This window comes from Papaver somniferum, chromosome 2 (assembly GCF_003573695.1).
Source record: "Papaver somniferum cultivar HN1 chromosome 2, ASM357369v1, whole genome shotgun sequence".
Lineage (NCBI taxonomy): Eukaryota > Viridiplantae > Streptophyta > Magnoliopsida > Ranunculales > Papaveraceae > Papaver > Papaver somniferum.
The window spans coordinates 24,124,768-24,142,089 of NC_039359.1; the positions used below are offsets into that span (position 1 = coordinate 24,124,768).

At 36.4% G+C, this 17,322-nt stretch overlaps 1 protein-coding gene across 1 annotated transcript; it reads right to left on the minus strand.

Moving 5' to 3' along the window:
- Positions 1–13,397: 13,397 nt before the first annotated feature.
- On the minus strand, positions 13,398–14,722 carry LOC113353049 (leucine-rich repeat extensin-like protein 6). Its single transcript, XM_026596770.1, has one exon. The coding sequence runs from the start codon at positions 14,674–14,676 to the stop codon at positions 13,528–13,530; it is 1,149 nt and encodes a 382-aa protein (XP_026452555.1). The 5' UTR covers positions 14,677–14,722; the 3' UTR covers positions 13,398–13,527.
- Between the last annotated feature and the right edge of the window lie 2,600 nt (positions 14,723–17,322).

Genomic DNA, 17,322 nt, shown 5'->3' on the forward strand with positions numbered 1-17,322 from the left:
CTGGTGCCAGCATCCCATGGCCAAGACGAATTTATGCAAAATCCGCCAACACAAGGAGCACAGATTCCTCATGCCTTCCGCCAAAGGTTAGTTGAATTTCCGTGGAAATTTCTTCACGTCTTGCTCTTTCGATTTTACTCTCGTCTGTCACCATCTCATGCTTACCTCGCAACAATGCCACTGTTAGGTGCTAAGCAGGGGACTTAATGTTGATGGTGGTTTTTAGCTTTGGGTCAAAATCGTAAAACCTTGCATCTGACGTCACTCTGCAAGGAAACAGTGCCGTGAGTTCTAACCTCTCCACCAACATATTTATTGAGCCATTCAATATATTTACATGAAATTTATCCAGATTGGAGAATGTAGCAACCATCCCCAAACATTCTGTAAATTTCGGCACCTCGCCAATGCAAGACTCACTGAGCACTTTCCTGTGCTATGTTCCCCGACAGAACCCTTAATATCGGTATGGCATGACGGATTTGTGTTCACTCGCAGCGGAGTAACATGAACCTCCAAGTACCAAAGTTAAGGCCATCGCACGAAATGCTCAAACGGAAAGCACGCTGCATTCTGTAGATAAGGATTATTATGGCAGCATACAAAATCCAGCTAATTATTGTGATAACTCACAACAAACTCATAAACCCGACTAATTTGCAAAATTAGGTTTTCGCGCCCTGCGCAGTACACTAGACCCCGTTGGTCGAAAAACTATGCTTAGCCAAACTAGGCGATTAAATCCTCCATATCAAACTGGAAGTGTGTCCACGCCCTAGCTTGCCGGCCCCACTTCCCATCGACCAATCAGGTCGCTTTAAATCCGCCACACTCACACAGAAGTGTAGCCACGCCCATGCTTGGACGACCCTCTTACATTAACCAATCAGGTCGCTTCAAACTCGCCACAGCGTTAAAAAGGAGAAAACCACGCCAGATGGTCGGAAAGCCAATTGGCTTCCCAAAACCCGCGCCAAAAACGCATGCCAGACGCACATGCCAAACCCGCAAAACGCGCATGCCAGGCGCACATGCCAAGCAGCATGCCAAACACGCCAAATGCGCATGCCAGGCACACATGCCAAGCAGCATGCCAAACTCGCCAAACACGCATGCCAGGTGTACATGCCAATCGACATGCCAAACATGCAAAGCCGCATGCCAAACTCGCCAAACGCGCATGCCAGGTGCACATGCCAATCGGCATGCCAAAAATGCCGAGCAACATGCCAAACGCGCGTGCCAGACGCACATGCCGAGCAGCATGCCAAACCATCCAAACACGCAAGCCAAGCGCACATGCCAATCAGCCTGCCTAACTTGCCAAAACGCACATGCCAAACGACATGCCTAACTTGCCAAAAACGCGCATGCCAGGCGCACATGCCAAACGGCATGCCATATACGCTAATTAGGGTTTAGACATGCTAAACCCTAATTTAAACAAAGTTTCCAGGCGCCGACAAAAGGTAGCCATAATCAACGGCTATCCTTTCTCATGAGATGCAATCTCAGCCATCCAAGTTCGCCACCGAGCTGACAGACTTGTGGCAACTTTCAGGCGACCAGCCGCCTAAAATTAATGGCCATGGGTACGCCAAGCTCCACTTTCACCATCGTGCCACTGGCATGCACGAGCCATGCCAGCCATGCCGCATTGCTACTGGCGTGCACCAAAAACGCCACTGCGCCATCTTCAGGCGCCAACACAAGGTAGCCACAATCAACGTCTACCCTTATTTCATAACATGCGATCTCAACCATCGAAGTTCTCCACCAAGCCGGCGATCTTGTGGCAAGTTTTAGGCGACCATCCAAGACGAGCCTAATAACATCACATGCTATTTACCTGCGACAAGCCTCTCAATTTCAACTTGCCACACACAGCAAAGTGCTACATATTTTCCACGAAAACGCTCGAGACATCAAAACATGTCACAAACTGGGGGATACTCATCAGGATATTAGTCTGGCGGTTTACAGCGTGCGGCGTGCAATATTCCCGTTACAACAAAGTGTCATAAAGCGGGGCAGTTAGTAATGGAAAGAAGTAATGGTGAAACATATCCTTCATTATGGAAACATCAATTCCAGGCATTATCTGTTACTCCCTTCTTCCATTACTCAATCGTTTCCACTTCCTACGAGACGAGGGTATGTTTTGTTGCGACTTGTATAAATAGGTCTCAACTATTTCCACCAAACAACAAGTTTTGGTCAGGAGAACAATACAACATCCAGAAATCATCTGCTAGCTTTTCATTCAGCTAACCAGTCAACTTTATGATACAAGTCACGAAACACCTACGCTTCTGGAATCAACTATTCTGGTCTCAACACATTCTTCGCTTCCCTCCCTAAGACCAACCCTCTCCTTCACTTTGTTATCGAAGCAAGCCTGGAACGACCATTTCTTGGTTTAGGCCAGGATTGTACAGATTGGTTTCTCGAATCAAAAGTACTCCAGTGTAGTACATTGTTTAGGGTTTAAACTATTTTCTCTCCCACACACACGAAATTACCAAAATCAGCAGAAACGGTTTTCACCCACAAACACCTAGTAAATCTTCTTTTTGATCTTATTTAGAAGAATAACTAGAGTTTGGAATAGCAATTATTGTGATTACACATATCTATGTCCAACGTTTTCATCTTCATGTTTTTAGGTTTATTTGTTTAAATTCTAAAACTGTTTGGAAGATGATTTTTGCAGTATTAATCTTTATGGTTTTATATATTGCAATTTGTTATGGGATATGTGTGTTTGCGTCCGTGAACTATGATTGTCCCATACATTGTCAAAAGTTAATTCCTTTATATGTCGATATGCATGTGTTGATAAAAGAAGGAATGAACTTTTGACAAATACAAAAGTTAAGCCTATCATGTCAATTATTGATGGAGGATAGGTTAAAATCTTTTGTTTACAAGGATTATGTCTATTGTATGTCATTGTGCAAATAGTGATGGAAAATATAATGAGTCCTTGCTTATTCCACGGTATTATGTCGATCTCCGATCCACAATTTTTGTGTATATACTGTGTTGTTCCATAAGGTTACTTATGTTGAGCATTATCGACTGAGTTTGTTATTTTTTTATGATTAGCTTAGTTGTTGCTCCGTGAGATACTTTATGTCGAGCATGACCAATTAAATTGATTACTTTTTGTGGTTAATTTGGTTGTGTATTCCGATTAGATTAATTATGGGTTTTCTTGTGATTAATATAATTGAGTATTTTTGAGTCTCCATAAGTTCACTTATGTTGAACATTTCCGATTAAATTAATCATAGGTTCTCTTTTGGTTAATTTAATTGTATATTTTTGGATTCAAATTCATATTTGTATGTGATTTGTTATGTCCAAAGAACTCCTTCTTTTCTTTTGAAATTAAGGTCGTTCTTGTTGTTCTTTCGGGAATGACATTTTATGGGGGAGAGTTCTTAATTGAACTTGTGCTTAATTGCCAAATCTTTGCAGGGAGTGCGGTTGTGGAATATTATAGGGGTTATATTGTATATTTAAACTCCTTGATAAATGAATTTAGCTTCGGATTTATGATTGCATCTAAACAAGATGATATATGCTTACTTTTGGTCATGAAACATCTCTTTCGGAAATTTCATTAGGATCACATTCTTGTACCTTTGCCAATTTGATTGACAAAAAGGGGGAGAATTAATATGTAGTTCACACTACAAATACATATGGTTTTCGGATCATTATGTAAGGGGGAGTGGTTTCCATGTGAGATGGAGTATTGACTAAGGGGGAGTAATACATATCACCATAGTATTGTTGTCAAAGTTGTGATACAATTGAACTTTGATGTTGTATAATGATACTATGACACTGTATAACAATGATCGAGAATTATGGTTTCTCATTGTAGCTACGGATTTTCAACAACGATGATGCTGAACTTACAACCTTTGGGATTGGAGTACTTGGAAGTGACGAAGATTTCGAGTAATGTTGAAGATTAGACATGTTGAATAGGAGCTAATTAAGTTTCTTTATCTTTTTTGTATTCCATATGTATTGATAGTTTTGTCACTAAAATTGACAAAGGGGGAGATTATTAGAGCATTGCTCGGTCGAACTCGCATGCGTTGCTATCTCAAGCATGTTTGTCAATGTTAGTGATCAAAACTGTAAGTCTTGATTTCTAGTCTACTATAGCTAAGTCTCAGACTAGGATAGATAGTGTAGTTGAGCTCAAGAACTCCATGGAGGATCATCATACAAGACGAAAAACTACTCAAGAAACTGGTGGAACTTCATCGACAAAAAGGTATGTGGAGACTTGAACTTATCTATCACTAAAAAGTCTATCTACTCTATCTCCTATATTGAGACAAAAGTCGTTTTGCTATATAAACTTTGATTATACACATTGGTATTTCGAGCGGAGTTTATCTCGCCTATCCATTTCTCGAAATATGTGTTGGTAAGATTTCTCCCAAGTTCATCTTTACCTAGTGACGAAAGTCATGTCATGTTTCCTTCACTTTGAAAATTGCTCTGACGAAAAATGATTTGTGAATAACAACTATATAACGTCCTCTGAGAATGTTTCAGTGATTGAAATGAGAGTTTAGATTATATAACCAATGATGGATATAAGCATTGTTGTGGAAACACATATATGTATAAATCCTTATTCCTTGAACCGAAATTTGCGAACTTTGTTGATCAAGAGAACCGAAACAAGATCCGTGAACTAAGTCCGCGAACCCAGTCCACGAACTGGCGGAAGTTCTTGACCCGAGAAAATCTGCTGGAGTTTGAGAACTCCTTCCGGGAACTTAAGTCCGCGAACCCAGTCCGCGAACTTGAGTTAGGTTATATCTAAAGGAGATTGTTTGTGAACTCATGTTTATATAAACTAAGGAATGCTAATTGCAAACCGTGGCTATAAAGTTCATAAACCGACTCGAGTGAATCAAATTGTTTTTGTTTCGTTGTGTCTTGTGTAGTTTCATAAGGTTTCCTTGCAATTGAACAACTCTCTAACTAGTTCATTTGAGTCACTTGAACTAGTTATGGTGAAGAAGAATATGGTTGATATGGCTAACCATATGGCTAACCATTTGGTTAACTATTGTTGAACAAACAAATGTACATATTTGGGTACGGTTACACAAACCTAGAAACGTGCATTTCATCTGTGTGTAACAAGCTAAGTTTTTGATCTAACGGTTGAAAGCTATTAGCTTGAATCTAATCAGGTTTTCATCCAACGGTGAATATTGAATGCTTTGTTACCAAGCTAACATTGATTACAAACCCTGATTTGAAAGACTATATAAGGGAGAACTCTAGCAACTGGGAAACCTAATCCCCACACCTTACGTGTGATACTAGTTGTGTAAGATAGAGTCGATTCTCCTTTAACCTTTGGCTTCTTCTTCTAAACCAGGTTAACGACTTAAAGACTTCATTGGGATTGTGAAGCCAGAACGATACTACTTTCTCGTAGTTGTGTGATCTGATCTTGCATATTCTATCGTACGAGTACAATCGTAAGGATTGGCTTGAGATTGATATCTCCGATAGGCAAGATATAAAAGTAGTCACAAACATCTTCGTCTCATCGTTTGTGATTCCAAAATATCTTCTTTCGCCGCGTCGAATAATATTATTGTGAATTGATTGATAATACTAGGATGTTCTTCGGGAATATAAGTCCGGGTTATCAATTGGTTCATGTTCACCTTGATTTATCAAAAGACGGAACAAAACTTGTAGGTATATCTGTGGGAGACGGATTTATCTATCATTATAGACTTTTCTGTATGATACAAATTTGTTTATTAAAGTCTTCGACTTTGGGTCGTAGCAACTCTTAGTTGTAGGTGAGATCAGCTAAGGGAATCAAGTGTGTAACATCCTGCTGGGATCAGATATGTAGGAGCATGACTGTACCTTGGATCAGTGTGAGATTGGTTGGGGTTCAACTACAGTCCAGACCGAAGTTAGTTTGTAGTAGGCTAGTGTATGTAGCGGCTTAATACAGTGTGTGTTCAATCTTGACTAGGTCCCGGGGTTTTTCTGCATTTGCGGTTTCCTCGTTAACAAAATTCTGGTGCTTGTGTTATTTCTATTCCGCGTTATATTTTGTTATATAATTGATATATCACAGGTTGGGAGTTTTTCAATCAATTAGAATATCCGACCTTTTGGTTGTTGATTTAAATTGATTGACACTTGGATATTGGTCTTTGATGCCATACAAGTTATCTCTCTAGTATTTGATAAAGACTCGCAGATTTCTATTTGCTTGAGTATATATCAAATTGAGAGATTGAGATATAAACTCTTTGATATACTTTTTATTTAGATTAAGTCTGACTGTCTAGTTGATTCTCTAGAAAGTATATTGGAGTTTGTCCATACAGATTGCTAAGCGAAATATTGGGTGTGGTTGTTGTACCCCCGCTTTTTCAATATCCAATAATGGTTAAGTGTTCTAAACTCTTACAGCCTGTTCATTTCCAATAATTGGATGCCAGGTAATCGGATTACAAGGGAATCCAATTCTAGTAATCAGATTATGAGGTATTGATTCATTCAGCAAAAATTAGGCGTTCGGTTCAGATTTTCAGATTAAGGAATGAGAAAATATGAATGCAACATATAGAATGACCTTGATACCAAATTGTACCTTTCAAAATTATTTTTTTAACGCTAGCTTATCAAATGGAATTTGACGGTTGATGATCCCTAGTCGAAGATGACATAAATCTGTGGTACAAATAAAAATTTGGAGAGTTTTAGAGAGGTGAAAGGGTTTTAGGTCGGAGATAGTTTGGCGAAGACAGTGAAAGCGATGAAATTTCATTAAGTAGGGTAATTGAGTCATTTAACCCATGATTACAGGGAATCGGATTCCATTGCATTGGTCACAGACTGCAATAGAAAACGGGAATTTTGAGGTAATCGGATTAACGCGGAATCCAATTCCGAGATGGTTTAAGTTGTTCAGTTCAGATAATTGGCTCAATTCCCTTGTAATCCAATTACTGGGTGTTCAATTATCCGAAACGAACACGCTGTTATTTCAATCATTAAAACTTTCTTAGAGGATGACAATAGCCGTTTTCACACACTATTAGCATCACAACAATTTTCAAGTTATTGAAATAATCATAACGAAACATTCCAAGACAACACTAAATGATTGTATCACACAAACCATGTAAGATGTTACTCGGAAATTTTCACATGATATAAGATAGACTTGGTCGAAGCGAAAGCTTGCCAACATATATTTCGAGAAATATGTAAGCGAAATAAACTCAGCTCGAAATCTCAAATGTGTATAATCGAAGTCTATATAGCTATACAATTTTTGTCTCAAATAGGAGATAGAGTATATAGACTTTTGAGCGATAGAGAGTTCAATTCTCCACATAACTTTTGTTGATGAAGTTCCACAAGCTCCCCTTAGTAGTTCTTCGTCTTCAATCGATGAACGATGTGAAGTCTAATGCTCAACTACACTTTCTATCATAATCTGAAACTTAGCTATAAGTAGACTAAAAATGAAGACTTATAGTTTTGACAACTAAACTTGACAAACAAACTTGGGATAGCAACGCTTGCGAGTTCGACCGAGCAGTTCTCTAATAGAAAGAAGCCTTATTGTGGATCTATTCTGAGCAAACCACCAAGATATCTAAATTAAGTCACTCTATGATTCTTAGTATCACTAATAATCATCCTTTCCCTGACTTCTTTATATTTTGAGCTCTGCTTCATAGAAAGATTTTCAAATTATTCTTAATTTTTCAATAAATTTTTTGTGCTCTAAATCTTAATAATTTATTGAGCTAAATATTCATTTGTCAAATAAAGATAATATGTTGTGATGAAAATGATTGACAAAATTTTGATCTTGGTTGTACACGTAAGACTCGCATCTAGCGTGCACAAACTGGTACAGATCGTGTTGTAGAACAAATCTAACTGGTTCAAGTGGTTCGCTTACCTTATAAAAAGAAATAAAAACATTTCTTGTTTTTATCTTCATCTCTTTTGTTCGAGAACTCTCATGAGAAGCCAAAAGAGTTCGTTAAACTGAATCCTTGCCAAGTTCAGTTCCCTAACGTCTTCTCGATTTCTTGGTACCGTTGAACTTATCTCAAGTTATTACTGAACGGGTCAACAACGATTCTATGTTTCTTCAACGTTCCGGAACTTCACCATTACCAACTATTCGCTCACCCAACTAAGTACCCGATCGATTCCTACTGTTTATTGTCTCTTTCTCAATTAGCATGTTTAGGAGAAGGTATAATAGTGGTGAAGTCTCAAGTAGAAGAGTAATTGATAGTGATGATGAATATGATGATGATGATGCGTATAGACGTTCACCAACCTTATTTCGATGCTAGTCGTCAAATTAACTTTATCAATATTTTTGCCTGCAAAAAATACATTCGATTCCTTGATATAGATTTTATTAATGGAAAGGGCGTATGATCGTACTTTTCAGGAACCATAATTTCATGAGTTCATGAGAAAGTATGAATGGGTCTATATTCATGATGGTACGGGTTTTTCCCACCCTAAAATGACTTGTCAGTTTTATTCGAACTTGCGTGCATCCAACAAGACAAACTGTTATTTTGATACCATGGTCACAGGAATTACATTTGAGGTCAACCAACAAGACAAACTGTTAAATTTACCTCTCCAGCACTCGTTTGCTATTCCTCAACCTGAAGGTCGTAGACCAACTCACAACCATCTATCTGAAATGCTTTTAAGAAGGAATATGTCCTGGTCAGGAAGAAAACTACCAGTGGATAATATAAGCCTTCATTTGAAGATATTCATCAAGTAGGCAGTGGCGAACCTAAACCGTCACACTTGACAAGAATCTCTGGAGCAGAACCCTGGATGAGATGATTTGTTTTCTTGTCTCGGGTGAAGACATTGATTTCTATGGCCTGATTGTTCGTCAAATGATACATATGGTTTAACATAAGAAAAATCTTGGATTTCCATGTCTTATCAGCGGAATCTGCAGTCACCTTGGAATTCCTCCTTTTGGAACTTGTGTTGGTCGTCCTTCTCCTTTAATTCAGACTGACATCAGCAAAATGAAGAAACCTGCCAATCCTGGAGTTGCTCTTCTTCAACAAAGAATTGACTGCATGCATAAGCAATTGACATACGCCATGACAGCTCATCCAGACCTGGTTGAACCAATATACAAGATTGCTGAGGACTTTTATCGCAATGTGGCATAAATAGTTTCTTTATTATGTTTTCATATGTTATGTCTGTTTTAAGTTACTTCTGTTGAACTATGTTGGAACTATTTTATTAGTGTTAATGACTTTAATGGTATTTTAGCCTTGAATGATTTTATTTTTCAATTAAGTTTCTAAACGTGTCAAATCCATAAGAAGTTCAACAAAAACAATGGTAGGATTAGTCAAAAATTTTCCTTCGATTACTTTCATTTTTCTAAGAAACTTCTTGTGAAAATTTATTCTTGCTTTCGAGAAGGATACTAGGGTTTGGTATAGCATAAATTGTGATTAGATAACCTATTTCCAACGATTTTCATCGTGCATGTTTTTAGATTTATTTATTTAAATTCTAGAGTTTTTGGAAGATGAACTTGCAGTACATAATCATTATTGGTTTAATATATTGCAAAGTCTTATGAGATATATGTGTCTTTTACTTTTTGTAAATTGAACTGATATCTCATATATGCTCAGAAGTTAAATATATTATGTTTTATAAACTGAAAATAGAACAAACTTTGTGAGAACTTTTCGCAGTATCGATCTACTTTTGATCACACTTCTGTGTTATTACTGCACTATATTATCCCTTCTTATGTTGGGTCATACCTATTAAAATTATCCCTTTGTTCGTAACTGGCGTTGAGATTAATTTAAGTCAATGTTTAGGATACAAATCCATGTGATTTGATAATGTCCGACAAAATCCTTCTTTTTCGTTAAAGTAAGGTCACTCATGTTGTTCTCTTGGGAATGACATCAAATGGGGGAAAGTTCTTAAATGAACTTGTGCTTAATTGCTATATCTTTGTGTGGTGTGTGGCTGTGGAATTTAAAGGAGATACTTGTATCTTAAATCTCCTAGATGAGCGCTAAGTATTTCATACTATGTGATATCATCTAAATAAAAGTTGATATGTAATTCCATTAAGTCCTGAACTATCTTTTGATTGTATTCTTTACGATCCCATGATTTTCATACCTTTGCCAGTTTTTATTGACAAAAAGGGGGAGAATTAATTAGTAGTTTCGCACTACATACATATGGTTTACGGATCATTATGTAAGGGAGAGTGAATCAATATCTATATGTTTCACCTATTAAGAAAAAGATGTAAGTATTGATTAAGGGGGAGAAACATATCACCGTAGTATTACTTCGAAGTTGTGATACAATTCAACTTTGGAGAGGATGATAATACTATGTTTCTGTATAACGACGATTGAGAATATTTGTTTTCAAATTTGTTATCGAGATGAATCTTCAACAACAACGATGCTGAGTTGAACACGTTCAGCACCATTGCAACTTGAAGCAACGAATAATTTGAGGAGATGAAGAAACCAAGGAAATAAAGCATGATGGATTCAAGAAGTTTTTGAAGATTTATTTTTTAAGCCATATGTATTGATAGTTTTGTTACTGAAATTGACAAATGGGGAGATTGTTAGAGCATTGCTCGGTCGAACTCACAAGTATTGCTATTCAAGCTTGTTGTCAAATTTAGTTGATCAAAACAATGTCTTGATTTCTAGTCTAAAATCAGTTAAGTCTCGGATTAGGATATAAGCATGTAGTTGAGAATCGGACATCACTACATTCTACCGTTTGAAGGCAAAAATCAACCGAATCTTTTGAAGAAATTCTTCAACAAAAGGTAAGTGGAGACTGAACCACCTATTCTTCTAACAGATGAGCCTATTTGATTTCCGTTTAGATCAAAGATCAAGGTGTAGAAAACTGTTTGCAATACCAAGCTAGCAAACCTTACAAATCCGGAACTTACGACCCCCGAAGAGCATCCTAGATTCTTAACCATCTCTCAAGAAAAATCGTCGAAAGATCAATTAAGATCAGTCTTTAGATATCTATCTTGAGGAATCACAAAGTTTGAGACGAAGAGAACTTTGTGAGTACTATATCTATCTTTTATGAAAGAGATTACGAAAACCTCGATAACAGAAAAGCAAGATCAGGATTCACGAACTATCAAGGTAAAGATAGTCGGACCTAGCTTTGAATCCCCAAGAAAAGTCTTTTTAGTCGTAAACCTAAAAGGTCAACAAAGGCGATTCTATAATCAACCAGGACACAAAGTGTCAGGGATTAATTTTCCAAGTTGACAGAGATGCTCTATTTGTAGTTTTTCAAAGACCAGGGTTAGCTTAGAATTCAAGCTAAGATAACTTGAGAATCAAGTAAACAAAATAGGTCTCAAACTACAATAAAAGACTATACACAAAGGTTCAGTTAGACCGAGTTCAGTAACCGTGTATAATGACTGTTTAGTTTATCAAGTTAGCCAAAGAACTAAAAGCTGATTGATGTTCATTCAAACACCTAAGAAATTAATCATGAATCAAACACCTAAGTGTTTTGATAAATCAATAAAGTCTTTGAGCATCTGCTAAACATTGTTAGTACAGTTGGTACAACGGTTCGCCAACCGTAGGGCTTGTTCACAAGCCAGGGTGCAACGATTCGTGAACCGAGTTCGCCAACCCTACTAAACTCCGAAACTCAGTTGACTGCAGTTCGTGAACTGGGTTCGCGAACTGCTAGTCAATTAATCTAACCTATAAAATTCAGTTCACGAAGGTTCGCAAACCAGGTTCGTGAACTGTTCCCAACTGAACTTATGGTTTACGAACTGGTTTGCCAACCTTCCTGTATTTATGAATTTCAGATATTTATGGTTTGCAAACTGAGTTCGCCAACCTACCCTGTGTAAAAATTCAGTAAGTTTATATATCTCTCTTTTGATGATTGAAACATTCTCAAGTGATATAATAATTTCATGGGCAATTTTCAGTTGATCCTCAAATTAATTCGTAGAACTAATATTGTAAAGGACTTTTGAACATCCAGTCGCTAAATCATATTTCGAGATTTTTCACAAGACAAGCTTGACTCGAAACATCTTCTTTGTTAATCTACTATAAGTAATACGACATAGTCTCAATAGATAAAATGATAGTATAATGAGTAAAATAGAATGGTTCAGTATTCACATACATGATACAAAAGTTCTGCAAAATGTCCTCGCCGATCTGCAGTCTTCAAGGGTGATATCTGATACTCAACTACAATTCTAACCTATCCGAAACTTGACTTAGTAGAAGAAATCAAGATATAGTTTTGATCACCCAACATTGACAACGAGCTTGAGATAGCAAAACTTGTACCTATGTGAATGAAGTTTTTTTTTTTTTTTTTTTTTTTTTTTTTTTTTTTTTTTTTTTTTTTTTTTTTTTTTTTTTTTTTTTTTTTTTTTTTTTAATCTTTACTTGTGGACTCCAATTGTTCTATCGGATCAACCATTGTTCACAAAAAACCAAATATAGATAAAAAAAACAGAACCTTTAAGATCAGATACCTCAAGCAATCTTCAAAAAAAAATACCTTCACTTTTACTGCAATATGAATACCCGTATGCAAGAGCGTCTCTTTGCTCTGATACCAATTGTTGCGCCAAAACCTGCGAAAGCGTTAAGCATGCACAGCTGTAGTGGTACTTCAATATTGCCAAGAACAGAGTCACGCACGCACAAAAAGAAAAAGTATTTAACGAGGTTAAATCCCCGAAAAGAATAAACAATTTTATATATCACCGTATAGGAAGGGGCAATATACAAAGCTTTGGAAGAAAAAAAAATTCCTACGAGTATAGGGTTTCCTAACTTAACTCTAAGAAACAACACTCTTAAGTTGATATACATAGAAGAGGAAAATTAGAGAAGAATCACGATTAACTCGGAAAGGTGGACTCTACACAGCTAGCCTAGTATTCCTTGGAGTAAAGAGCAGTACTGCTATTCGGGTGCATCATCATATTTAGCACAACAATGTTGTAATGCATAAGATTTAGCACAACAATGTTGTAATGCATAATTCATCTTTTTACGATTTATAAAGGGGATGCCAGTTCTACTAAGTGCTGATACCATTTCATCGATCCAACGGTCAGGATTGGTGAGATCTTTTTGTCCTATATAAAACAGTATCAACACTTAGTAGAACTGACATCCTTTTATAAATCATGATTTTTTCGATCCCCAACAATGCCGGTAAAACCACGAAGTATTAAAAGATTGCTCAAATAATGTCCGCTACACTGCTATACCCGATTAACAAAAGTGGAATTACATTCATTTGGCATTTTTATAAGCCCATGTATACCTATGTTTCAAAACACAAACAAAACCTGACATAAAATCGTAGAAGTGGTACATATTACAAATCTATCATAATGCTTATCTAATAGTGCTTGGGCGGTGGTGGTGTCCTTAATGAACATCCGAATGAATTACAGCTTACAGGGTGAGAAAGAAACGAAGAACACTCCATAAATGACCGCTGTAATGGCCTATATGGAATACAATTCTTTTTATCATCCTTGTCAGGCAACTTCAAACAGCTTGGAGGCTCGCCACAGAAGTAATTGTACGAGTATGTGAAGTTCTCCAATTTAGGCAAAGAACAGATACTTGGTGGAATGTTTCCCGAAAATTTATTGTGTGCCACATTCAACTGCTCCAAACTCTTCATATTTCCCATTGTCTCAGGCAATGGCCCAACCAAATTATTGAAACTGACATCAAAAACTGTCAACTGATTCAACTTGCCAATCTCTGGTGGTAAACAACCATTAAGTCCGCTGTTCGTGGTAATAATCTCGTTCAGTGTTCCTGCCATCTTACCCAGATCAGAAGGGAAACAACCATTCAGTTGGTTATTCGCCAATACAAGCACGGAAACAGTGGAGTTGGCGAAGTTTTTCGGAATAGTGAACCGAAATTTGTTGTCGTTTATAAAGAGTGCATCGAGTTTCATATCAAAGAGCTTCGAAGGAACATCCCCATAGAATTCATTGAACCGAATATCTAGAAATTTCAGTGAAGACAGATAAAACACCACTGAGGGGAACTTACCCGAAAACTTATTATTACTGACATCCAACTCAAATAAACGACGCATATACCTAAAAGTTTCAGGTATGCCTCCATAAAAACGATTGGAATTGATGTGAAAAAGGGCGAGATCGGTAAGATAACCAAGTTGATATGGTAATGTACCAACAATGTTTTGATGGTTGAGATCAATTCCTGCAACAGTTCTGATGCGAGGAGCATCAGGAGCTGGTGCACAATAAACACCATTATAGCTGCAGACATCGGGTCCGTACCAATTCGACGTAAACTTATTTGGATCAGATACAATTGCATGTTTCAATGCTTGGAGAGCGACGAAAGCACTTTGGAGTCTGGGGTTTGGGATGAAAGCATCGCCTAGTTTAAGGTCTGGGATACTAACATCATCTAAGAGAGCTTGATGAGAGGATTTAGATAAGAAAAGAACAGTGAAAATGGCTAATAGATATAAATGAGGAAATGGGTTTCTCATCATTTTCGTTCTTCTAATTTGTCACTGATTTGATGTTGGATGAGCTAGCTAGAGGGTTGAGATTATATATAATTTTAGATGGTGTTGAGAAGAAGAGATTAGGTTAACTCAACTACAGTATAATTGTTTGTTATGGTTGGTGGAAACTACATTGACTCGGTTTGTCTAAATTATTGTGTTTTTGTCTTTTTTTTCTTTAGCAAAAAAAGAACCGGAAGGATATAAGAAATTGGAGAAAAATACTAATTATTGGGTGTTAGAGGGACTCTTGTATCTTGAAACGAGGTTATTAGACTAATGAAATCTCCATGTTTAAGTTTAACTATTGAGGACACACCACACAGAATACAAGAAATAATAATTTCTGAAATTTTTTTTGTAGGTTTAATTTCAGTTGCAGCATAAACATTTTTCTTTCTTAGACTTCAGAGTTCAGACCCCTTTTGGCTAATCATTTTTCTCCTTTTACGTAAAGAAAAAAAATCAGATTAATTGCTTATTTCTTTCTTTTTTTGCTTAACTTTTAAAATCTCTTTTAAGTTTCTTTTTTCTTTACGTAATTGCATGACAAATTCCGGATAAAATAAGGATCGTTTGATACGAATCGTTCCTCAACATCATACGCGCATCAAAATCAATCGAAGTCATTCGTATACATTATTAAAGGAAAAGGCACAATAAAATAAAATACTACTATATTTTAGAAACTTTAGCAGGGTAATGTAGAACACGCATTGACAAAGTGTGAGTCTATGAGCTGTAAATGAAAGTCCATCTATACAAATCCATTTCAAATTCAACCAACTTAGATGATTAGTAGTTAGTAAATTTGAAAGATGGCCTAATTAAACAAAGTCTTTACATTTTGTAAACAAGCCACAGACAGACCCAAAATAAGGTTAGTGCAAACATCTTAGTCTTTGAAGTCTTACAACCTATCATATTAGTGTGTTTCATTAGCTAGAGAGCAATACTCAACAACCTTGGAATCGGTCTATTCAAGCAGCCTCTAAAATGATGATGTAATCATCATCTTTATCTTCTTTCTTTTTTGTTCAACCAACGTTAATTATTGTCCAGTTTTATAAGTCTACTTGCATGTGGTGGTTACTAGGGCAAGGTTTTTAAATATCAAAGTAAAGATTGAAAATTAGGGAAGATAAGAAGAAGGTCGTAATGAAGAAAAAGGAAACAGAACCAAAGTATAATTCATTTTGAATCATGCAGTTGCCAAAAGAATATGCAAATAACTGAGTCAAAATATGAAGCCTGCAATGATGCATTTTGTACCGAGGGATCATAGATCAAAGAGAATGAGACAGAGATTTTAACGTGGTTCCGTCAACTCGATCTACGTCCACAAGCAAACCCATAAGGTGAATAATATTGATCTCCAGACTGATTATGCTGGGATGATTTACATTTACAATGACACTCTTTATTTATAGAGTGAATATGTAAATAATTAATTAACCAAGATATTATCTTATTCTTGAGAATATATCTTTAATTAACTATAACATATTCTAATTAACTAGAATATAGAAATACTTTCCTATATAGAAAATAAGCTAAATTACACAAGATCTTCTATTCATGTAAATTAGCTCAATCTCTGTCAATCTTCTGTAATGTTTGATCTCCGTCGATCTTCTAGTAGCTTGAGTCTCGACTACTTCATTTTGACCTTTGACGTATGGCTTGAGTTTTGGTCACTTTATCTTTAACTTGGCAACCTCGATATTCATCTCGATATATATATATATATATATATTCTAACATCCCCGCAAGTTGAACACAGAGAGACTCGAAGTGTTTAACTTGAACACTGATTTATCGACCACAACTCGACTTGAGAATCATATGGTGAAAAAAAAAACAATGATGATCTCATCAAAAACAGATATGATGAGTAAACTTGTTGACACGAAACCACAATATGTGATGAATCACGGTGCCAAAATGAAATCGAGAAGGAAAAAAAAATGTTCTATCCCGAACAAAATCGATGAAAATGATATGCGGAAGCAGTTTGAGCGGATCTCCCCGCTCTGATACCATAATAAATTATAAGTATTGAGGGATCATAGATCAAAGAGAATGAGACAGAGATTTTAACGTGGTTCGGTCAACTCGACCTACGTCCACAAGCAAACCCATGGGGTGAATAATATTGATCTCCAGACTGATTATGCTGAGATGATTTACATTTACAATGACACTCTTTATTTATAGAGTGAATATGTAAATAATTAATTAATCAAGATATTATCTTATTCTTGAGAATATATCTTAATTAACTATAAAATATTCTAATAAACTAGAATATAGAAAATATAGGAAATTAGTTAGATACTTTCTTATATAGAAAATAAGCTAAATTGCACAAGATCTTCTATTTATGTAAACTTAGCTCAATCTCTGTCAATCTTCTGTACTGCTTGATCTCCGTTGATCTTCCAGTAGCTTGAGTCTCGACTATTTCATTTTGACCTTTGACGTATGACTTGAGTCTTTGTCACTTTATCTTTAACTTGACAACCTCGATATCCATCTCGGTATACATATTCTAACAAAAAGAGAAGGAGACAGAAATAGGGAGAAGAAGTAGAGAGAATTCTCACTAGATGTGTGTAGAATTACAAGGAT

Bases quoted from the DNA above. Each gene is read 5' to 3' on its own strand.
- LOC113353049 (XM_026596770.1), bottom strand. From the start codon at position 14,676: ATGATGAGAAACCCATTTCCTCATTTATATCTATTAGCCATTTTCACT.